The 25,129-nt window shown below is 43.7% G+C and overlaps 1 protein-coding gene across 1 annotated transcript in view; it reads left to right on the top strand.

The window, feature by feature from the left end:
• LOC308169870 (DDB1- and CUL4-associated factor 15-like) overlaps window positions 1-18,139 on the top strand; it is a gene marked incomplete at both ends in the record, with an annotated part of 43,764 nt that extends 25,625 nt beyond the window's left edge. Inside the window, 4 exons of the mRNA XM_080544602.1 lie at window positions 15,172-15,284; window positions 17,560-17,585; window positions 17,787-17,978; window positions 18,066-18,139. Of these exons, the coding sequence (XP_080400728.1) occupies window positions 15,172-15,284; window positions 17,560-17,585; window positions 17,787-17,978; window positions 18,066-18,139 (405 nt within the window). The remainder of the gene's footprint in view (window positions 1-15,171; window positions 15,285-17,559; window positions 17,586-17,786; window positions 17,979-18,065) is intronic.
• Between the last annotated feature and the right edge of the window lie 6,990 nt (window positions 18,140-25,129).

Genomic DNA, 25,129 nt, shown 5'->3' with positions numbered 1-25,129 from the left:
GAACTGAGCTTCGGCTTATCTAACTGTGGGAAGCCTGGAACACTGACCTGCAAACAGCTCGAATGTTTGACTTAGTGTCTTGAATAATGTCTTGTCCTGACATAGTATAAATCAATCTGTCAACTGGTTTGATAAGGCGACCAAACTTGGACTTGACCTGTGTGACTGTACTAGGATGTTCACACTGTGTGACAGAAGCTAAAGTGTCAGTACGCTGTGTGTCACTAGCATCATCTGTCTGATTTGTGTTACCAGAAACATCAGTACAATCATCAGCGCTAACCACAAATCTAGAATCAGAGTTAATGGACTGATCTACCATTTGCTCCTCAGCCATCTGCTCGGGAACCCTCTGAGGGGCAAACGAGACTGAAGACACTACAGTGTTAGTAGCCTCTGTCCGTGAGTGGTCAGGGAATGGTAACTGGGTGACCCACTCCAGGGTTCTTCCCTTGGGATCCTTGGGCTCTGGAACAGTCAAGGGAACATCCCTCTCCCGAACAGCTCTTCCCCCATACTCCATGTCTTCAACCTCCCCTCCCTCACTCCCAGGACAGGAATCCACTCTCTCCGACTCGAACGCGGTTCCTCTACTCACTTCCCCAGGCAAGGAATCCTGTTCCACTTCCGACACGGACATATCACTTGGCTCATTTGATGTATGAACAGCAGACAGGGATGAAACTGGGTCAGAGATCACACTCGTATCATACACCGGCAGAAAGTTCACCAACAACAATAGATTACGGTGGACTACCTTCTCTCGTCCAGTGACAGTGTCTTGTATCCTATATGTGTGAGTCTCAGAGTTCCTATCCACCACAGTGTATACAGTAGACTCCCAACGATCAGCCACCTTTCTCTTTCCTCTCTCTCTCTTGTTCGCCAACAGCACACGGTCTCCGACGTCAATGGTGGGCCCTTTTACTCGTCTGTTGTAGAGCTCTGTGTGACGGTGCTGTTCTTTTATGACATGTTCCTGGGCTATGACCATAGCTTCTCTCAGATCCTTCGTGAGAGACATCACATACTTGTCGTAGCTGACCACAGCTGGATCATTCAGGACTGTCCGGAAGAGTATATCGACAGGGAGACGAGGAGTACGCCCAAACATCAGATAGAAAGGTGCATAGCCAGTTGACTCATGCGCTGTGCTATTGTACATGAACGTCAGAGTTTGCAAACGCCTCGGCCAGTTGATTTTTGCCTCTGGTTCAAGCGCTCGGATCATGTTACCGAGAGTTCTATTGAAACGTTCCACACTACCGTTACCCATCGGGTGATACGGGGTTGTGTGCGACTTTCTGACACCGGAGACTCTGAGCAGCTCACTCACTAGTTGACTCTCGAAGCTAGCTCCCTGGTCGCTGTGGATACGTTCTGGGAACCCAAAGACGCAGAAGAACTTGTCCCATAGAACTCTCGCCACCTGTTTGGCTGACTGATCTTTGCAGGGGAATGCCTGGGCCATTCTTGTAAAATGGTCAGTAACAACTAACACATCAACTGACTTGTTCCTTGAGTCCTCCGCTGACCAGAAATCAATGCAAACCAGCTGAAGTGGCCTGGTTGATGTGATACTCTGCAAAGGCGCCCTCGCAGCAGGTTCAACAGTCTTACTGACAATACACCGCTGGCAGTTACGGACGTAGTCTCTTACGTCTCTGTCGAGGTTGAGCCAGAAGAACCTCTGTCTGGCCAAGCCAAGACTCCTGAACTGACCTTGATGGCCAGCATGGTCATGAACACCTCTCAGAACTTCAACTTTCTTAGACTCAGGAACCACATACTGGCGGCGTTTTGACTTCACGACTTGATCCCTCGAGACTCTGTAGAGTATCCCATTGCTCACAACAAGTTTCTCCCAGTGCTTCAGGTACCTCATGACTGTGACTGATTCCTTATCTCTCTCTCTCCTGGAGGGTCTCCGATGTCTCTCCACATAGTACAAGACTCGAGAGAGAGTCCTGTCTCTGAGCTGTTCATCCCGGAGTTCCTTCTCACTGTAAGCAGGAAGTGAGTCCTGACCACCTGGGACTAACTGAGGCAAATGGTGCAAGACTGCTACAGCGCGCGTTCTTGCTCCGACCTCCCACAGATCGTCATATGACTGTAGAACAACAGACACTTCATCCATCTCCATAGACTGAGCGTGGACATGCAGAGGTGATGGGACACTTTGAGCGTAACTCTCTGCCTGGCGTGGAGTGTCACCACTATCATTGGACGACCGGAAGGCGTCCTGTACAGAAGCACTCGACACATCCTGGACTTCGGAGAGGAGATTCTTGTAGGGCTCTTCAAGTAATCTGTGACTGACTCTCTGCTTGACGAAAGGCACACGACTCAAGGCATCAGCGACAACATTCTGTGGGCCTGGCACGTACTTGATGTCGAAGTTATAGCTCGCTAACTTAGCCACCCATCGTTGCTCGCAGCAGTCCAGCTTGGGCTTCGTCATGATATGAGTCAATGGATTATTGTCCGTCCAAACAGTGAAATCATGCCCCTTCAACCAATGGCTAAACTTGTCACAGACACTCCACTTCAAGGCTAGGAATTCCAACCGATGGGCTGGATAGTTTCTCTGAGACTGAGAGAGGGACTTGCTGGCGAATGCGATTGGCCTCGCTCGGTCTTCACCCTCTTGGATCTGCGACAGGACAGCACCGATGCCATCAAGGGACGCGTCCGTTGACAGCATGAAGGGACGGCTGAAATCAGGGTGAGCCAGGACAGCCGTCTCAACCAGCGCCGTTTTCAGCTTCTGGAAAGCCTGCTCCGTTTCGGGGGTCCAGTCAGTAACCTTCAACTTCCTGCTTTGTGACCTTTGTTTGGACTGTTTCACCTTCCCTTTTCTCTTCTGGCCCGTCAACAGAGAGAAGAGAGGCTTTGCAATAGCGGAGAAGCTAGGCACAAAGTGCTGGTAATAATTGATCAACCCCAAGAAAGATCTGATTCGTTTCTGTGAGGGGGTTACACCGTCCGCTTCCATCAGGTCAGCACTTGTCATCTTTGCGATGCTCTCAACTTTGCTGGGATCAGTCAACACACCGTTGTCATTAATTATGTGGCCGAGGAATTTGACGGATTTCCGGAGAAAAAAACACTTCTTGGGGGCCAATTTCAGGTTATGACCACGCAGTCTACTGAACACCATCTCCAAGCGTTCCAGAGCTGTCCTCTCATCAGGGGCGTACACCAATAAATCATCCAGATAAACCAGTAAGCTCAGATAGTTCTGGTCTCCGAAAATGCTAGTCATCATACGCATGAAGCTCCCAGGACTATTACAGAGGCCCTGCGGGAGGCGATTATACTCATACAAGCCCATAGGTGTTGTAAAGGCAGAGTACTTTCTGTCATCCTCGTGTAGTGGCATGTTATAAAACCCTGAGGTTAGATCCATAGTACTAAACAAGGAGTTACCTCCAAGTGCAGCTAAGCAGTCGGCCTGGTGAGGGAGAGGGTGAGCATCCTTCAGGGTCCTCTTGTTCAGCCAGCGAAAGTCTGTACAGATACGGAGATCTCCGTTCTTTTTCCATACAAGAACCAACGGAGATGCATATTCACTGGTTGACTTCCTGATTATATCTTTCTCCTCCATCTCACTCAGTACTTGGCGCAACTTCTGATACTGACTGGGGGGCACTCGTCTGAATGGGAGCCGGAATGGCCTGTGATCTGAGAGGTGAATGCGATGTATGAAGCCCTTTGCCTCTCCACAATCCAGGTGATGGCGTGAGAAGATGTCCTTGTAGCGCACAACCAGGTCAGCCATCTTGCTTCTACACTGTTCAGACACGTCACAGGAGTGTATGTCGAGCCCACTCAATCCCATGTACTTCAGTTCCTCATCAACAGTGCGGGCCGCATTTTCACTGGACGGGGTTACTTGACAGCAACTGAGTAGTGGGACCTCAGCAGGTCCGGTCTCATCCATGTCCTCGAGCGCAATGCAGGAGAAGACGTCGGCCAATTTAGCATTGCGTCTTACCAAGACGGGCCTGTCGGACGAGTTGATCAGCTTCAATGGAACCCATCCGTCTCCCCACAAAGGAGTAACAACTCTGGCCACCAGAACCCCTCTTGGAGCTGAGCGACACGATGTGGGCTCTGTCATCACAGCGCTACCAGGAGACACAATAGTGGACTTGGGTAGCTTGCCCCACATCAGGTACTCCCGACCAGGCTCAAGACACACGGCTGAGTTGCACCTGACTGTGCCTATCTTGTCAGGTATGACGTCACCTCGCCAACGGTTCAGACCAGCGAGCATCGAGAGAAACTGTTCAGATTCTGGATCGCCAGCAGGACAGGGCGTAGACACAGCCTTCCAGTAGCCATCACTTTGCTTATACTGCCGGAGGATATATTTAATAACATTGGTGCCTAGTATCAACTCATCATGCTGGCCTTCAACTACCAGAGTGGGAACCATAATCCTACAGCCATACACCTCCATTTCCACGTTGAAAGCTGACTCAGGCTTGACACGGCGACCACCACAGCCAACAAGCACCACATTTGAACTGAACTGGTTATGCTCTGTAGCAACTCCAACCTCTCTAAGCTTTCCCTCTGCCGTCTTACTCATTGTACAAGCCATAGACCCACTGTCTAGCATAGCATTTAGAGTCACTGTATTACCAACTGTCACAGGTGTGTAGAAAAGGCTGTCACTACCACTAATTGTATGCGTATTCTGATAAACAATATCTTCAGAGTTATCACTTGAGTTTTTGAGAGCTATATACACTGTCTCAGCACTAGATTCGTCCTCACAATGGGAGTTTACTTGGCGACCTATACTTTCTCCCTCTGAATACAGGCCACCTAGTTTCCCTGAGGCTGAGGTGCTCGGGACGACCTGGTGGGACACTCAACTTTTGTGTGACCTGGGGCTAAACAGACAAAGCACAGCTTCTCTGACATGCAGTGTGAGATGGTAGTGTGTCTACTGTCATCACAGACTCGGCAGGCCTTCTCACGGGCGCCACCCTGGTATCTTCCGCCACGAGGAGCACTGTCACGCTGCTGCACTTTCCCCATCATCTGCTCCAGCCTCTCCATAATGCGAGCAAGAATCCTGTCTTCAGATTGCTGAGTGTTCTGGGCCACAGCAGTCGCGGAGGAGTGGCACGGAAGCTGGCCTAAAGCATGGTCCTGGGAAGGAATGAGGGTAGAAGGCGGACACTGTGTGTGGTACACTGGACTATGGGCAGGAGAAGGGGGGTACTGGGTGGAACACTGCTCAGACACAGACTGAATCGAAGGCTCTGGATGAGACTGCACAGTGTGGAGGGCGGTGGCATGGCTCTTCAATGGCACAAAACTACCGGTCCTGCCAGAGGCTCTCAGCTCTCTCTGATAATTATCAATCTTCAACTGTATGTCTCGTGAGCTCCACTCCTCAATAGCCTTGCATTCCAGAATACGGGATAGTCCAGAGTCCGGGCAATGCCTGACAAACATCCGTGCTACCTCTTCACCCACGTTCTCCATCCTCCTACCTTGTCTGCGAAGGCCCTCACCAGCTACATCAGCTGCTTTGTTGATCCTCAACCAGTAGTCTACAGGGTTCTCATTGGGTCTGGGTAGAGTGGCATAGAAATCTGACAACGGGAGGCATGATGACACATCACTGAAGTACTTGAGAAGGATATCATAGATGAGATCAGGGTTCTGCTTCACATCAAGTGTCTGATCGCTTCGCAAACCAACCCTCACAACATCCTTTGCCTTACCCATCAGCCTTGCCAGTATCTCCTCAGCCTGTTCATGCATTGGACATTTCTGCTTTCTCAGATAAGCTTTAGACATGTCAATCCAGTCCTGGACTGAACACTTATCAGAACTATCACCTCGGAACATTGGTGGTTCCCTGTCTGATGTTACATTCACAGTAACGCACGGAACCTCCTGTCTAACAACATTAGGATCAGTTACAGGATCTGGAGGCGATGTGCAGTTGAGGTGTGCACTGCTCATACTACTTGAGTGAACTACACCAGCTGAAATTAACTTGGTTACAATGGACTCGCCAATCTGAGCACCTAGCTGACCCATCATGTCTGAAAGGTGATGAAGAGCTTCAGTGTCATTAACACTGGGTGTGGATGTGGGAGGAGCCTCCCCTGTAAACTGTCCGACAGCAGCACAACCTGGGTCCTGACCTGACCCTGTGCCTCTACCACTGTCAGTAAACAACTGGGAACACCCCACCTCCCTACTATTGACAGCACTGTCAATGTCTATGACAGCACTGTCTGCTCTGCTCTGACATGCCCCCCATGCACCCCTCCCCATAGGCAACACTGGACTGGCAAAAATCTCATCATTAAAACCTGGCCTCTGAGCCATAGTGGTACAGACTTGCGTTGTGTAATATTACTGAATGAAAAAAATAATAATAATAATAATGTTTAAAAAAATATATAAAGTTACAGCAGGACATAAAAACCAAAACAATCAAAGCACTTTTTAAACTGATATAATCACAGACCTCAGACTGAATGACCATTTACTATAATACTCTGACCACACTTGATCTATCACACTAAGACCTGGCATCCACGCAGCATCCACGGAGATCGGCGTTCAGCTGATCTTGAGATGATCCGGGTCACGGCACCAGTGTAACGATGGTCAAACAGCCAAACTTCTTTCATTTAATTCGTTTATTTGACCTGCAGAGAAGACATATAGAACACAATTCTTCTCTGGTCTGCTTGTGAATCCATTAAGGTGGCGGCCATGTTCTCCCACCACCGTCTATGTACATTTCACATCAGGACAATTTGTTCACAGAAAGAACACAAACTTCCCTCAAACATTACAAATAACAATTACAAACAACATGTGGAGCGACATACCTGCAGAGAAGACATATAGAACACAATTCTTCTCTGGTCTGCTTGTGAATCTGCACGTTCAAAACAACATACAATAAATGTTCTGTTTCACATCATCACAATACATCACATCATCACAATACATGTAAAAACAAACAGCACAGTACTACACCAACACCTTCACCCTACATTACAAGATTCTCCATACAAACAACAAAACACGAGGAGCATTTCACATCACGCACATACCCATTAAGGTGGCGGCCATGTTCTGACGCACCACCGCAAGTACGGCAACAAGAGAAGGACAAAGAACGTGCAGACCTGCAGTACACCCAAACTCCAAAGGGGGGCTCCAACAACAACCAGGGCTGCTCAAAGCACGGCGAAACTCATCTACATTCACCACAGCTAAACATACATTCCCAACTCTGTTACATATGCTTTATCAGTAATGTATGCAGCATGTTGTCCACGCCCCTGCGCATTTTCATTGGTTGATACTGCGCGAGACGTGATGAAGCCCTCAGCTCTCGCCTCAGATTTTAAATCCTCAATTTTGGCCGCCATTGGCTAAAATCTGTAATTTGGCTCTACAAGTGTTAATATGTCATTTTATTGTTGTTTTCAGGCGAGAAAGTAACCATATATATTCACAAAATGTGTCCAGTTTATCAAAATAACCCGTTTATATATCTGATCTGACGTTTTTTCCCCCACTTCTGTGGGAAACTTCGCTAGCAACACGAGTAGAGCTTTGCATCTGCATCGCACGTTGAAGTACGTCAAGTCCATCCCACCAGGTTGCGCCAGAACGGTGGGTCACGGTCCGCGGTGTGCACGGAGCGTTATTGAGTCAACTGGTATTGTGGTTATCACCAAGTTCTCCCATACAGTGCTGATGGACTAGTATAGACCATTGCCGACATGTGTGAAAGGGGACAACACGGGAATAGCTTGGGATGTCATAGACATAGTTTGGGATTCCATGGAAATTACAGGGAGAAAGACGCTGTGAGAGAAAGGGGCTATAGACTCTCTACCCGTCTGTGGTAATAACAGTGTCCCTGCTTTCATACGTCACGCGTGGTATCAACCAATGAAAATGCGTAGGGGCGTGGACAACATGCAAGATACGCCCCCATATATTTGCATACATTACTGATAAAGTGGAAAAGAAAGAATGAATGTGGAAAAGAAAGAATGAAAGAATGAATGTGGAAAAGAAAGAATGAATGTGGAAAAGAAAGAATGAACGTGGAAAAGAAAGAATGAATGTGGAAAAGAAAGAATGAATGTGGAAAACAATGTGGAAAAGAAAGAATGAATGTGGAAAAGAAAGAATAAATGTGGAAAAGAATAAATACATATAGAAATGTATTGCGGTATACTGTGTGTATTTGTATGTGTATTTGTTCATACATTCATTTATGTGTCTATATATTTATTGTTAATTTTGGCGGACTTGGTCCTCCATAGCAGTGCCTCTCTCTCTTTCCCTCTCTCTCTCTCTCACTCTAATTGGAAGGAGTGGCTTCAGGTGAGCGATTTGTCCGGCTGTTCACTATTACCTCATAATTAGCCCTGCATAAAGACCCGTTCCAGCCTTCACTTCTCTGCCAGATCGTAGCTTCAGCTTACCCTAAAGATACGCTTCCAGCTCCCCTACCTATTTACTACCCTGCCTGTACCTGCCTCCTACTTACCCCTGTTTTGCCTTTACCCCCCAGTACCCCTACCGGACTCCTGCTACCTGCCCTCCTGCCTGCCTGCCCTCTTGCCTGCCTGCCCTACCTGCCCTCCTCCTACCTGCCTGCCTGCCCTCCTCCTACCTGCCTACCTGCCCTCTTGCCTGCCTGCCCTACCGGCCTGACCCCTGCCTGCCTAACGACTACTCTTCCTGCCTAAGCCCCTGCCTGCCTGCCGACTACCCCTACTGCCTAAACCCCCTGCCTGCCGACAACCCCTCCTGCCTAAACCCCCTGCCTGCCTGCTGACTACGCCCCCTGCCTGACCCCCCGCTTGCCCTACGACCATTCTCTGCCTACTCCCTAAAATAAATCATACTTTATTTTACTTTAACCTGTCTCTGTCTGTGTCTGCGCTTGTGTTCCCTATCTGACCGTAACATCAACAGAGCTTTTACATTGAAAGTGTGATCCAGTCCAGGACTAGGCCTAAGCCTTGTTTGCGAAACCGGCCTTATATGTGAGGAAGGGTTTATACGGATACTTTCTAATATCCAGTACTAAGACAAAACTATCATTTTGATTAAAAGTTCTACAAAGTCTTTAATCATTGTTCTTAGCTAAATAATGTGTACTGTTGAAAGGCATGTATGTGAAGTTCTACATGCGGTCTTAAAAAAAAAGTGATTCAAGTGTAAAGCTGTTGCGTTAATGAAAATAAATTGCTTTTACCAAATAGGATTCATCATTCTCATTCTCATCAAAAACAAAGTAGTCTTGTTCACGTACAATAACTTCATTTATTATTTACAGTAATATTTCTGAAATCTCTCTTCTCCAAAAAAGTCAAATAGGTAGGTTATGAATGGAATGCATTTTACCAAATGTTTCTTGTAGTAAAATCGCACAGTACATCATGTATCATGTTTACATCTTTTGTACAAACAGTTCCCTCTTTTTAATAGGAATTAAGTTATTTTCCAGAACATTGTAAAGCACATCTTCCCTTAGGGTACTGGCAGGCAAATAGTCAGTACTTTAGAAACATAATCCTGCAGGACTTCTTCAATTCTCCAAGAACAGCAATAACCCCGGGCAGCAGTCTCTGACATTAACCTCTGGCGTTTAAGCGTTATTCCATGATGCTGCAATCACTATGCCATGGTACTAATACCGTCTGCAACCCAGGTACAATATCACATAACAGTGTGTAGTGAAATGTAATTAGCTGTCATTTTGAATGGGTAGACCAATTAGTTTGGCGTATATAGGCCACCGTAGATGTTGAAGTAAGGTCACACTAATCCTTTCTGAAATGACATTTAGCTGACATTTCATTTTTGAAGTTCATAGAAAAGTGTCAAAAAATGTATTTGGGGTTGCTGAGCAACCTTCGGTTAAGTTCAAACCTTAAAGGGTTGTAAGACATCAAAGAAAAACACAATATCACCAAGAAAAAGTACATGACAATTTCACCAAAAACCCAGTTTGTGCTCAGATTCAATTCAATCTGTGAAATACAATTCAGATCTGTGAAATACAATTCAAATTGTGCTCAGATTCAATTCAATCTGTCAAATACAATTCAGATCTGTGAAATACAATTCAATTTGTGCTCATATTCAATTCAATCTGTCAAATACAATTCAATTTCTGCTGGCACTAAAATAGCTCCATAGACTTGCTCCATATTCCAGAAGTGTTGCTGAGTAGATTGGTACTAAAGTTTAGCCATGATGAAGGCACAATATTTGTATACAGTCCATTATATGTGTCCTATATAAAATGACAAGTAATAGACGAATATGTCAATTTAAACATTTAATTTTTAAAAATTACTTTTTAGCATTTTGCATTTATTTGAAGAGTTTAGTAGGCTGAAAAGTTACCGGAGCTTGTAGTGCTTATTTGATTCATTTCAAGGATTTGACAGTATTACTTCAAAACAGTCTATTGCCCAAAGGGTGCGGTCTGGGGCGCGCTCTCCTCTTTGCACCCTATTATTCCGTTTTTAATTATAACAAACTATCACTAACTGCACCATCACAAGTTAAATAAAGGACAATCGCGTCACCTCGAAGCTCCTAACAATCTCTATAACAAGACAACAATTCACCTACGTTTTGTCAACATTTCTACCATACCAATCAGAGTAGGCTAATTGTAATTTGTAGCGCATTCCGCATTTGTATGGCAAGACGCGTCAATCAGCTAAGTTTCATTAACATGTTATTTGTCCCAGTGGTATCAGAGATACATGTATGTGACATACGAACGGACAAGTTCAACTCAGTAAATGCACTCCCACTAAGCCCAGGTTTGAGTCGTTGTTATTCCAGGTTGACGCTGTGCGCAATAGCTTGGGGGTTACGAGGTTAATGTAGAGAAGTTGTTAAATTCATCATGTATAATGTACACCTGTTGTTGTTCCCTACGGTTACACCCACGTTGCAGGCCACTTCGAAATTAACATATGTATTTACTGATATGCATTGGACTCTCCCTTAAATGGCTGAATACACTGTGTAGTGCCCTGCGAGGGGTATAACCATAATATAGGCCTATTCTAATTGCAGGATTGGAACACACCCATAACCTTTCACTCGTCTCGTTCACAAAGCCCAAAGTGAAGTGTGACCCAGTCCCATCGGTCTGTGTTCTCTGAGCTCCAACAGTGGATCTCCGCCCACCTTCTTCCGGTCGATGCAAATGTTTGTCAGTGAAGATTTCATCAAAATAAAAGCGCACACGTTAAACTTGTTTAAGCATTTAGAAATACCAAATAAACGGATAAAGCTACGACACATTATAATTGGTTGGGTTTGTTTTGGACAAATCATGTCCCTCAGCTCAAGAGACCGGTCACGTGTCTTTGTGATGTCATACTGTATTATAATATTATTTTTAAAATTATCTTTATTACATATTTCTATTAATGTTTTATTCATATTTTATCAGTTCTCTTTTACCCTTCTAATTCCTACTTAGTTCCATAACTGCTTATGTTCCCAGTGAAGACAAGAGCAGGTGATCTCCAATTGATAGCGGGTTTTATTGTGTGGCTCTGTGCGTACAGACAGACACGCAAAATGAAATCAGGGGGAGGGAGGGTGTGGAAGGCACCTTACCCCCCCTCCCGTCCCCTCTCGGCAGGCGGTGTTACTTTAACTCATTCCCCTTAGGGAGGGGGGATTGGAGGGAGGCGGAGGGTGAGGGTGAGGGTGAGGGCAAGACACCAAAATTGCCACAAGGGTGCAAGCTGCCATTCAAGGCTGAGTCTCGCTCTGTGCCGGCAATCTATCCGACTACCCTCACACTCACCCTCACCCTCCGCCTCCCTCCACTCCCCCCTCCCTAAGGGGAATGAGTTAAAGTAACACCGCCTGCCGAGAGGGGACGGGAGGGGGGGTAAGGTGCCTTCCACACCCTCCCTCCCCCTTCCTCCACTCCCAACTGACTGAACAACTGACTGAGAACCTCCGGTATTTATGTCGTTTTCGCTCCGTGACGTCACGCTCATCACTGTGACGCAATCGGCCCGTTTTTTATCAAAACCACTTTGATGTCTGTCACAACAGAGATGACGGGTTGTTGCTGGGGTTTCACATTTGGGTATTTTCTCCCGTCAAATATACTTATTTCAATATTTAGGGTTATGGTTATTTTTATTTTATTGTTTTATTTAAATTCTTCGTGAACTGATATTTTGGGGAAAACAATCTCTCTTATTTCACGGCTGGCTGGCTGGCTCTCTCTCTCCCACAGGACTGAGCGCCATCTGATGGTGACATTTGGCATGACATAAAATATATTCCTTTATTTGAAATCAGCATTTATACATTACTCTATACTCCAAAATAACCCATCAAGTTGAGTTTATATAAATAATCAACCATAGAAACCAAGAGCTATATCTGTAATCTGTGTATTAATTATAGGCTTTAAAATGATCTTAACACAATGTAAAAAAAAACTATAATAAAACATAGACGTTTGTATGCAGTCAAGAAACTTTAAAACAAATGACTCACTCCCAAAGGCCTTTCGAGGCCGCTTTGCTTTTGAGAAAATTGCTGTCGTTTTCACTCCTGAAATGGATGAGATCTCTGGTTTGCTCCGGAGTCCCTAATGATGGAACATTGTTGTATCATAGTTGTATCATTGTTCAGAATCGAAAGAACCAACGCTATTGCTTTCTGACGAACTCGTGTTCTGCATGGGCCTGCCAGATGCGACAGTCGTATATAGTTACAATTTGGACATTACAATACCATGGTCATAACTTTTCACAAACTTCATTAACGAAGTAAATACTTACATTTGTGGTTCTCATTTTTTGGTGGCATCTTGTGTATCTTTGTTGTTTTTTGTGGTCTCTTTTCTTGTCTCTTGTCTCTTTTCTCTTGTCTCTCTCTTCTCTTCTCTTCTTCGCCGTTATCAATAGGTATTGTGGTATTGATCTTTTTATACATGACATGCCATGCATTATGGTAGAGTTGATATAAACATATATATAAACATATAATCACCTCAATGTATAATATGTGTTTTTAAGGGTTCGTAATATCAAAATTAACCTTGCTGTACTGTATAGCGGACACATAATGGACTGTACTCAATATAATTTCCAAGGCTAAACCACTACCACTGTACTAGACAACACCTCTAGAATCAACTGAGTTTCAACCATCAGTCATATGAACAATTATTGCCACTGTGACTGGAGGACACAGTAAAGGGTCAATCATTCTTTGTTTCATGGTTGAAATTCAATTGATTGCTAGAAGTGTTGTGTTAGTACAATGGTAGTACAAATATGTTGTGTACAGTCCAGTTTACAAACTAACATGTCTGTAGAGAAGGACCAATTCAGCTGCCCGATTTGTCTGGATCTATAGAAGGATCCGGTGACCACCGCCTGTGGACACAGCTACTGTATGGGCTGTATTAAGGACTGCTGGGATCAAGATGATCAGAAGCATGTGTACAGCTGCCCCCAGGGCAGACAGATTAGATTAGATTACATTCACTTTATTGTCATTACATAGTAGGCTACAAGAAAATGCAACGAAATTATTGTGCATCTAACCAGAAGTGCAACAAATAGCAATTATATTGCAGTGATAAGTAGCAGTATTTACAGCATCTATACAGTAAAGTGCAAATGGTAGCGTGATGTGCAATGACATACAATGGTGACTGGATGTATATGTGCAGTGGTATATATACATTGAGATTATATACAATGTGCAATTTTACAGGCTATGATACATATGATACATATATGATAAATATGTCGTATATAGTGATAGTATACAAAAATACAAAAATACAGGGTGTGGGCTATGATACACAACTTATTGTGAGAGTCACCTTAAACCAGTGGTGTAGTCTACGTGATACGCAGGACTACGCCGTATACCCACTAGGAAAGGCCAAGGATTTCCGTATACCCACTTAAAAATGTGTGAGGATACGTAACAGCGTTTTGTGACAGAACTTTCACACTTTCATTCATAAAATTCACCCTGTCTGTGTTACGAAGCACTTGACTTTTGGACCATTGGGACTGACTATAGCGTCATACACCATCAACAGGGGGAAATGCGACATGAAATATGTCAAAATGCAGCACTATCATGCACAGATCAACCTTATAACCTTGTAATGTTATGTTATGTAATGTTAGATATATAACGTTAGACAGGGACTGCAGATTTATTTTTATGGCGTTCCAAAATGAACGATATGAGGCTGGGAGGGAAAAATCACAATATACCCACTAGAAAAAACTAGACTACACCACTGCCTTGAACTTCACCATGACCTAAACCCCGGGAAAAAACAAGGTTATTGGTGCCACTGAACAACTGAACAACTGAACAACTTCAGGCTGGGATATGCTGTCCTCATGGCAAACTGCTGGAGATATACTGCCGGACTAATAATCAATGTATCTGTTATCTATGTACAGTAGATGCTCATAAAGGCCATGGTACAGTCTCAGCTGCAGCAGAGAAACAGGTAGAGACCCAGGTTACCTATCTTCTATGCTACAGTATATGGCTGGTTGCCTAGAAACAGATGAAGTCTACTTCTTCACTAGAAAGTATGATCACTGGAAATTCTTCTCGGAAATTCAGATTTAGTCAGCAACTTTGTTTCATTTTTCTTTTTAGTGTATTAACTTTCTTTACAGTTTGTTCTAACTCAGGGCAGGGCTATGTCTGTTTGCAGAATGTTGTATCAAGTAGACGTCAAATATTCCAACATTAAAAAACAGCTCAACAAGTCTATAATGTCACTGAAACATTCTGCAAGGGCAGCAGTGGAGGACAGTGATAGGATATCTGCTGCGGTGATCCACTCCCTTAAGAGAAGAGGCACTGAAGTAAAGAGAGCTGATCAGAGTCCAGGAGAAGGTTGAAGTAAGTCAGGCTGAAGGACTCCTGGAGCGTCTGGAGCAGGAGGTCTGGAGCAGGAGGTCGCTGAGCTGAGGAGGAGAGATGTTGAGATGGAGCAGCTCTCATGTACAGAGGATCGGTTATACATTTTTAAAAATATCTCAGCAGAGGTGGAGGCTCCTCCTGTATAACTGTGTCCAGATAGAATTTCCTCTTGGTTTACAGAACTACAAGGGCCTCTGTGGTTATGATGTGTCAGAGGAGTTGCCTGGTACCACCATTAACCCAGGCTGTGGGGAGGATGGTGGCGGAACTGAAGAAGCAGCTGGATGGCTACTGTGAGGAGGAAGTGGAGAAGATATTGACAGCAAGTTGGTTCTGAGGAAAAACGTACAAACTGGATCCAATATTGTATTATTCATTATATCTTACAGTGCCCTGCATATGTATTTGGACAGTGAAGCATTTTTCCTTCTTTTGGCTCAATACACCAAACGTTTGGATTTGAAATCGAACAATATGATGTTAAAGGGGCATGCCATATAAAAAAATAAGAAATGCATCTCTTAACCGTCATCACTGCCCACATTGTGTCCACATTACATTGTTCTTCTCCCTTTGCAGTATTCCATAGGCTTTATGCACTTTCGAACTAGTGCATATGAACTATGTTTTGAGAATAAAATAGAACAGAGAATATTCAAACCTTTACTCACCACATATTTCATACTCTCTCTGTCCAAATTGAAATCAAGTGGAAATCTCCCGTCCTTCTCTGGGTTGTCAAGTGATTCTTTGTTTACAGAGCCTCTGCTTCAGTACCAAGCATACTCAACAACAGCAACATGGGCAGCCTTAATAATGATGACCACAGGGTTGTCCTCATAGTTGATCATATTGTCTTATAATACTGACTGGACCGTTGACTGTGTGTAATAAAACCCTGCTGTTATTTAGTTTCAAGGCAACAGACGATAGGATGCATCTATGGAGGAGTATATTATGGAGGAGGACCCGAGAGGAGGACTGAGGTGGATCTTCTGGAGGAGGAAAGAGGAGGTAGCTAAGGACAGACTGTGATACAGTATATTTGACAGACTGTGATACAGTATATTTGACAGACTGTGATACAGTATATTTGACAGACTGATATATTTCTGTCTGTAACACCTTATATAAACAAATAGGATTTGGATGTTGTGTAGTAGAGTTCAGTCTGTTTCATGTCTGGCTAGCCAGATCATGGGCTCTGGCTCGGCAAAGAAACTAGGGTCTTTTCGCAAATGAAATCATAATTGATTGCTCTGGGAATTTGTGTTTTTAAGGGATAGATCAGCTTTGAAATGAGTAAATAGAATTATAAGTTTATCCAATATCTATCTATCCAATAGCATGTCTTGCATTCCCCTGCCCCAACCCCCGCCCCCTAATGGGAGGACATGAAAAGGTAACTATTGGTTATATGTAATTATTATGTAATATGTAATTATTATAGGTAGTGGTGGAGAAAGCTAGGGTCTGTTCGCAAATGAGAGACCCTATAAAAACAAAGATATTAATTCCAAAATAACATCAACTATTATCCTTGCATTAAGATGGACTCAATTTTGAGTGATTTGGTTGAGTGATTTGAGGTGTTCTAAAACTGTGAGTATATATACTGTATATATAAGTATATGTAAATGTATTTAATGTAATGGAATAAACTGTATTATCTATGTATTCTTAAACAGTGTATTGTATCTGAAGAAAAGCAGCTTCTACAGACACACACACACACACACACACACACACACACACACACACACACACACACACATACACACACACACACACACACACACACACACACACACACACACACACACACACACACACACACAAACATTGGCTTGTGTCTCTGGGCCAGGCGAGTTCATTTCCTACTTAAACACTGCCATCTATTGGAATCATGTGTTTTCCTATAGTGTCCACTAGGCCAGGGTTAGGCTTTGCAATATCCAGCACATCTCACAGCACACATTCAATGTTGAGGCACATTTGCGTCGATCTCAGCTCTACATTTAATTGTTCAAAACTCAAAATTGATATAATTCCTACTTTGTGTATAGACTGTTGGCAAAATGGGAGCAGCTAAAATGTTTGGAGAGGAGGACCAATTCAGATGCCCGATTTGTCTGGATCGATTGAAGGATCCGGTGACCCTTACCTGTGGACACAGCTACTGTATGGACCAGCTACTGTATGGACCAGCTACTGTATGGACCAGCTACTGTATGGACACAGCTAGTGTATGGACACAGCTAGTGTATGGTCACAGCTACTGTATGGACACAGCTAGTGTATGGACACAGCTAGTGTATGGACACAACTACTGTATGGACACAGCTAGTGTATGGACACAGCTACTGTATGGACACAACTAGTGTATGGACCAGCTACTGTATGGACCAGCTACTGTATGGATGTGGGGAGCATGGCGCGTTCTGGCCTGCAGAGGGAGCCAGACTGCCGTTGTGAGGGGGTTAATGAGCAGATTACGGACAGGTGTCAGTGATCAGACTCGTTATCCCACTGGTCTATTTAACCTGTGTGTGTTTGTTCCCTCGGCAGGAGGCACCTGCTGCTCGGAGACAACCGTGAGACCGGGAGAGAGAGAGAGAGAGCCGGGCAAACTGAACGAGTCCCGAAAGGGGATGCAGCGGCGCAGTTCCCAGTGCGCTGGATTATTATTTTTAAAGACTCGCTCAGCACGTCAGTGACGGTGCTGAGCTATGCAAGGCATAAATAAATACCTATTCTGCAACAGTTCCTCTGTGTCGACCTCCCTCTGTGCTTAGAGACCTTTACATCTGGCGCCCAACGTGGGGCACAGAGAGGGGGTCGGCACACGCACCCAAGAGGATGGCAGAGGCACTACTCCAGGTGGCGGCGCACCTTGCCCGTGTACAGCAAGACCAGACGGACAGCTACGCGGAGCTACACCATCGTGGCCGAGGCGATCCGGGACCGGCTGGGGCTCAGCCTGTTACGTCTGTAGTTTTACGACAGTTGGGACTTTACGACGTGCCGTATTACGTTTTGTGTGACACTCGTGTTTGATTAAATGGAGTTGCCAGCTCCGACTAGAAGCTCTGAGGGCGGCCGCCCCTCCCTGTACGCCCAGCAGCTGCGGGACCAGGCCCGGCGGTAGTGCAGCAGATTAATGACATAATAGTTCGCTTGGTGATACAAGCACCAAATTTGGCACACAAGTGCTTTGGGACCTACTCTCTCAGAAAAGTACGGTTTCCACTTGAAAAAAAATATTTAGTATTATGCACAGGCATCTTGGATGGTCCTTCAGACCTTTAATGGGCCTTCATATGTTAAATTCATAAATTGCTTTACAGTCTGGTGCTGGACAAAGGGGTAGGGTGGAGACAAATGATTTATTGTTTTTGTGCTTTCTGCAGAGAAAATGAAAGTGCTACAAGGAGATACCAACCTCAAACAACGCTTCTTCGGCCTGCTGAGTGGGTACCTCTTGGCCTTAACTGGCCATAGGACAGGGGTACTGACAAACATGACAGTGGAGGAGGTGGAGAACCGGGAGGTGGACTCAGATGGCCGCGAGGTCATAAGAGTGAGTATACATTTTGTATTCATTTTATATTGCGTCCACCTTATGTAATATACAATAGACACACATCCACTTTTATGTTACTAGTCCCTGGCGTTTTATAGGCATTGAAATGACTCTTCTTACGTATGCATATAGGTCTCAGTTGAAAAAGAGATTCCGATCTCAATGTGATCACCTATTTAAATAAAGGACAACACACAGAAAGGGCATGGCCAGGGTGAGAATCAAACCAGGGTGTGAATCGGGTCATTTTCGCTGTGAGGGCACAGTGCTTACCACTGAGCCAGTGCTCCACCTCTTCACAATGCTCTCCTTCTCTCTCTGACTACCAGCACTGATAGCTTGTAGTGTGCATATAGTGAGCCCACAATGTTTATTATTGATAGGGACTAATACCTTAAAAGTGGACATTTCTCTATGTTATATTACACATGTTGGATGCTATATGAGTGAATGGGTATGGCTTAAAGCCTGTTGGTATGGCATACAACACATGATTCCATTCCATTCTATTGCTCCATATTGCATCCGAGTTATGTAATATACCATTGACACATGTACACTTTTACGGTAGAAAAAACTAATTAATTGTCTGTACCACTTTAAAGCACGGTAATAACCCAGCTGATGGTCAAGCATGCCATGACCATGCAGCACTACCTGACCACCAAATATAAAGTAAGAACAATGATGAACATGTTAATTTCAATTTGTAAAATGTTGAAATGGTTAATTTCACTGAATGTATGGTTATGTGTATCATAAAATACTATAGTGAATAATAGAGTGATGTGATGTGCAAAGAAGTGCCAAAAAGTATCAACTTTGTTATATGGAGCTCTAGGGCCATCTAGTGGTTGGTCATTGAAAGCACACCTTTTCCAACATAATGTCCAACAGCTTAGCTTTCAGCCTGTCTGGTGGACGGCATGCATTTCTATGCCTGTGTATTGACATTGTCTGTGTTTGTAATATATAAAAGCATCCGTAACTACTACTATTAACTACCGGTAAGTAATGGTAATTGCTGGTAATTTCCTAGTAGTAACTAATTGGTAGCTCGTGGTAGCTCTTTAGTCTAACCCAAATGTATTATTTAATAGGTAAACGAACACAAGACAAAGAGGCGGTTTGGTGGTGCCCCCTTGCCACTCAACGAGACAGAAATAGGCTGGTTGAAGGCATACCTGGTTCTCCGCCCGAAAATGAATGGTCGGCATTCCAAGTATTTCTTCCACAACAATGCCGGCGGCCCGTGCACGAGGCTGCCGCAATACTTTCGGCAGGAGTGGGCCAGGATGGGCCTACCAGGCAAGCCCACCTTTAGCCAGCTCAGGGCATCAATGGCAACAAATGTAAGCCAACATTTCTAGTTTTTATTTAAATATTTTGGAATGTGGTTAATTAATTGATGAACTTGTTGGGTGGCAGTGACTCAGGAGGTAGAGTCCTCGCCCAGCAACCAGAAATGCAGTAAATGCAGTCCATTTACCATTGTATCTTTGTCGCAGGCCCGGCGTTGTTATGGGAAAAAGAAAACTAATTTAATTAGTGAGCTTATGTGCCATGACGCGGAGACTGGTGCGAAATATTACCAGGCCAATGCCACGCCAGAAGACCTCCATCAAAGGAGGACCATGTGCGAGCGTGCGGTAGAACAGCAGAGCAAAAGGAAGGGGAAGTTCCTTCGAAGCGAGGAGGATGTTCAAGATTCTTCCGATTCTGATGATTCTGAAGAAGAGGAGGAGGAAGAGGGGGAAAGAGGATCATCAAGATTCGGAAGAACAGGAAGAGGATGATGAGGACGAAGAGAGGGAGGAAACAAAGCAGGATGTGAGCATTATATTTTTGCAAGTATTGTAGCACTGTTTTGTTCAGTTAAATGCATACAATAGATAGACCTACAATGAGTTTCATTGCTACCCAATCATGGACAAATGTATTTAAGTTCAAGTAAGTGATATCCTGAATGCTAAATAAACAGAACACCTTTTTGTAATCCACAGTCAGACCCTGAGTTTCCAGGTGTTTCAGGTGTTATGCCAACTGTGGGGAAGGGGAAGGGGAAGCGATTCTGATGATTCTGAAGAAGAAGAGGAGGAAGAGGGGGAAAGAGAGGATCATCAAGATTCGGAAGAACAACCCCCCTGCCTGCCTGCCGACTACCCCTCCTGCCTAACCCCCCTGCCTGCCGACAACCCCTCCTGCCTAACCCCCCTGCCTGCCTGCCGACTACCCCTCCTGCCTAACCCCCCTGCCTGCCGACTACCCCTCCTGCCTAACCCCCCTGCCTGCCGACAACCCCTCCTGCCTAAACCCCCTGCCTGCCTGCTGACTACGCCCCCTGCCTGACCCCCCGCTTGCCCTACGACCATTCTCTGCCTACTCCCTAAAATAAATCATACTTTATTTTACTTTAACCTGTCTCTGTCTGTGTCTGCGCTTGGGTTCCCTATCTGACCGTAACATCAACAGAGCTTTTACATTGAAAGTGTGATTCAGTCCAGGACTAGGCTTAAGCCTTGTTTGCGAAACCGGCCTTATATCTACAATCTAGACAAATTGATGGCAGCTACTAGATTGAAATCAAGTGTAATACTGAAACACACAAATGTGTACATTTCAAACCTGCAAACTGCGACACTTTAAATGAATGTGCAATAACACTATCTGCAATATGACTACCCTAGGGTACATAAGGTTCAGAGAATAGGAAATGTTAGAATAGGTATAGCATATAGCATAGAGTACAGCACAGTGTTTTATTTGTATAGTATAGTGGATAGTGTACATATGTAAACCAGCTCCTTTCCCTTTTTTAGTTTCTTTTTCCTAGCACCAGGGGAGCCACCCCTCCCAAATTTCATTGTTTGGTACCTGTACTATATCAATGACAATAAAGACCATTCATTCGTATGTGAGGAAGGGTTTATACGGATACTTTCTAATATCCAGTTCTAAGACAACTATCATTTTGATAAAAAGTTCTACAAAGTCTTTAATCATTGTTCTTAGCTAAATAATGTGTACTGTTGAAAGGCATGTATGTGAAGTTCTACATGCGGTCTTTAAAAAAAAGTGATTCCAAGTGTAAAGCTGTTAATGAAAATAAATTGCTTTTACCAAATAGGATTCATCATTCTCATTCTCATCAAAAACAAAGTAGTCTTGTTCACGTACAATAACTTCATTTATTATTTACAGTAATATTTCTGAAATCTCTTCTCCAAAAAAGTCAAATAGGTAGGTTATGAATGGAATGCATTTTACCAAATGTTTCTTGTAGTAAAATCGCACAGTACATCATGTATCATGTTTACATCTTTTGTACAAACAGTTCCCTCTTTTTAATAGAATCACTTCTTAGGAATTAAGTTATTTTCCAGAACATTGTAAAGCACATCTTCCCTTAGGGTACTGGCAGGCAAATAGTCAGTACTTTAGAAACATAATCCTGCAGGACTTCTTCAATTCTCCAAGAACAGCAATAACAACCCCGGGCAGCAGTCTCTGACATTAACCTCTGGCGTTTAAGCGTTATTCCATGATGCTGCAATCACTATGCCATGGTACTAATACCGTCTGCAACCCAGGTACAATATCACATAACAGTGTGTAGTGAAATGTAATTAGCTGTCATTTTGAATGGGTAGAGTAGACCAATTAGTTTGGCGTATATAGGCCACCGTAGATGTTGAAGTAAGGTCACACTAATCCTTTCTGAAATGACATTTAGCTGACATTTCATTTTTGAAGTTCATAGAAAAGTGTCCAAAAATGTATTTGGGGTTGCTGAGCAACCTTCGGTTAAGTTCAAACCTTAAAGGGTTGTAAGACATCAAAGAAAAACACAATATCACCAAGAAAAAGTACATGACAATTTCACCAAAAACCCAGTTTGTGCTCAGATTCAATTCAATCTGTCAAATACAATTCAGATCTGTGAAATACAATTCAATTTGTGCTCATATTCAATTCAATCTGTCAAATACAATTCAATTTCTGCTGGCACTAAAATAGCTCCATACACTTGCTCCATATTCCAGAAGTGTTGCTGAGTAGATTGGTACTAAAGTTTAGCCATGATGAAGGCACAATATTTGTATACAGTCCATTATATGTGTCCTATATAAAATGACAAGTAATAGACGAATATGTCAATTTAAACATTTACTTAAATGACTTTTTAGCATTTAGCATTTATTTGAAGAGTTGAGTAGGCTGAAAAGTTACCGGAGCTTGTAGTGCTTATTTGATTCATTTCAAGGATTTGACAGTATTACTTCAAAACAGTCTATTGCCCAAAAGGTGCGGTCTGAGGCGCGCTCTCCTCTTTGCACCCTATTATTCTGTTTTTAATTATAACAAACTATCACTAACTGCACCATCACAAGTTAAATAAAGGACAATCACGTCACCTCGAAGCTCCTAACAATCTCTATAACAAGACAACAATTCACCTACGTTTTGTCAAAATTGGTACCATACCAATCAGAGTAGGCTAATTGTAATTTGTAGCGCATTCCGCATTTGTATGGCAAGACGCATCAATCAGCTAAGTTTCATTAACATGTTATTTGTCCCAGTGGTATCAGAGATAAATGTATGTGACATACGAACGGACAAGTTCAACTCAGTAAATGCACTCCCACTACTGTATTATAATATTATTTTTTTAAATTATCTTTATTACATTCTATAATGTTTTGTTCCTATTTTATCAGTTCTCTTTTACCGTTCTAATTCCTACTTAGTTCCATAACTGCTTATGTTCCCAGTGAAGACAAGAGCAGGTGATCTCCAATTGATAGCGGGTTTTATTGTGTGGCTCTGTGCGTACAGACAGACACGCAAAATGACAGAAAATCATTCCCCTTAGGGAGGGGGGAGGGAGGGTGAGGAAGGCCCCCTCCGTCCACTCTCCCCTCCATAAGGGATGAATGATATAAAGTAACACCGGCTCCTCCCCTACCGGCTCGGTCTTACCGCCTCCTCCGGCCTCCCCTCCTCCTCCTCCGGCTAACCCTGGGGCGCCGGCGGCGACGGACGGGGCGGGAGGTTCTGCGAGCTGGTCTGCGGGGCATGATGGTGGTAAGGGGAGTGTCTGAACAACGGAGAACCTCCGCTATTTATGTCGTTTTCGCCCCGTGACGTCACGCTCATCACTGTGACGCAATCGGCCCGTTTTATCAAAACCACTTTGATGTCTGTCACAACAGAGTTGACGGGTTGTTGCTGGGGTTTCACATTTGGGTATTTTCTCCCGACAAATATAAAACAATTTTAAAATATATTTTAGTTGAAATAGGGTGATATTCTGGGCCAGATACTAGTTGTGATATTACGTGGTCTGGCCGTTATCGGGCTGGTCCGAAGTGGCCTGGAACATTGCACGTGCTAAAAAGCCATACAATGAAGGAGAGTTTATTAAGACTGAAGTCGTACGCCGACTGTACGAGTTAAAAGAGGAACTGAAAACCTTCCTGATAGGAGAGAAATATTATGCACATGCGGAGCTGCACGCAGATGAGCGATGGTGCGCAAAACTTGCGTACTTGGCCGACATTTTTAAGCATCTCAATGAACTGAACATTAAAATGCAAGGCAAAGAAAAAAACCTTCTCACCTCGTCTGACAAACTCTTTTATACTCTTTTTGTACTTCTCAACAACTTTGTCTCGGACTTGTTTGGAGGGTTCCTTGGTCTTCATGGCAGTGTTTGGTTGGTGGTGCCTCTTGCTTAGGTGTTGCAGCCTCTGGGGCCTTTCAGAAAAGGTATATACACTGCGTTCCAAATTATTATGCAAATGATATTTTTCTCAGATTTTCCTAAATAGTCGATGCAAATGACAATCAGTATAATTTTCAAGTCATCAACCGTTAGAGTATAATTCAAATTGTATTGAACAAACCTCCCAATGATGACAGTATTTTTTTTTTTTAATAAAAAACTCAAAATGCACTGTTCCAAATTATTATGCACAACAGAGTTTCAAAACATTTTATAGGTTGTAAAGAACTGAAAATGGTAATTTGATGAATTTAGGGTTAGGAGGTCATATTAGGAGGTCATATTTACTGAAATCAAAAGCTATTTCAAACAAAAACATCTTAACAGGTCAAGTTACATGTTAACATAGGACCCCTTCTTTGAAATCACCTTCACAATTCTTGCATCCATTGAACTTGTGAGTTTTTGGACAGTTTCTGCTAGAAGAATACCTCTGTGTCATTGGCTGCTATAGGCATAAAAGGAGAGAAACTCATGGTGTGGCCCCCATCTTCCCCTGACCTCAACCCTATTGAGAACCTTTGGAGCATCCTCAAGCAAAATATATATGAGGGTGGGAGGCAGTTCACATCAAAACAGCAGCTCTGGGAGGCTATTCTGGCATCCTGCAAAGAAATTCAAGCAGAAACTGTCCAAAAACTCACAAGTTCAATGGATGCAAGAATTGTGAAGGTGATATCAAAGAAGGGGTCCTATGTTAACATGTAACTTGACCTGTTAAGATGTTTTTGTTTGAAATAGCTTTTGATTTCAGTAAATATGACCTC

This window comes from Nansenia antarctica (genome assembly GCF_963989245.1).
Source record: "Nansenia antarctica genome assembly, chromosome: 14".
NCBI classification, from domain to species: Eukaryota; Metazoa; Chordata; class Actinopteri; order Argentiniformes; family Microstomatidae; genus Nansenia; species Nansenia antarctica.
Note: the sequence above shows the minus strand (reverse complement) of the source record. Positions and strands in the feature narration are given on the sequence as shown.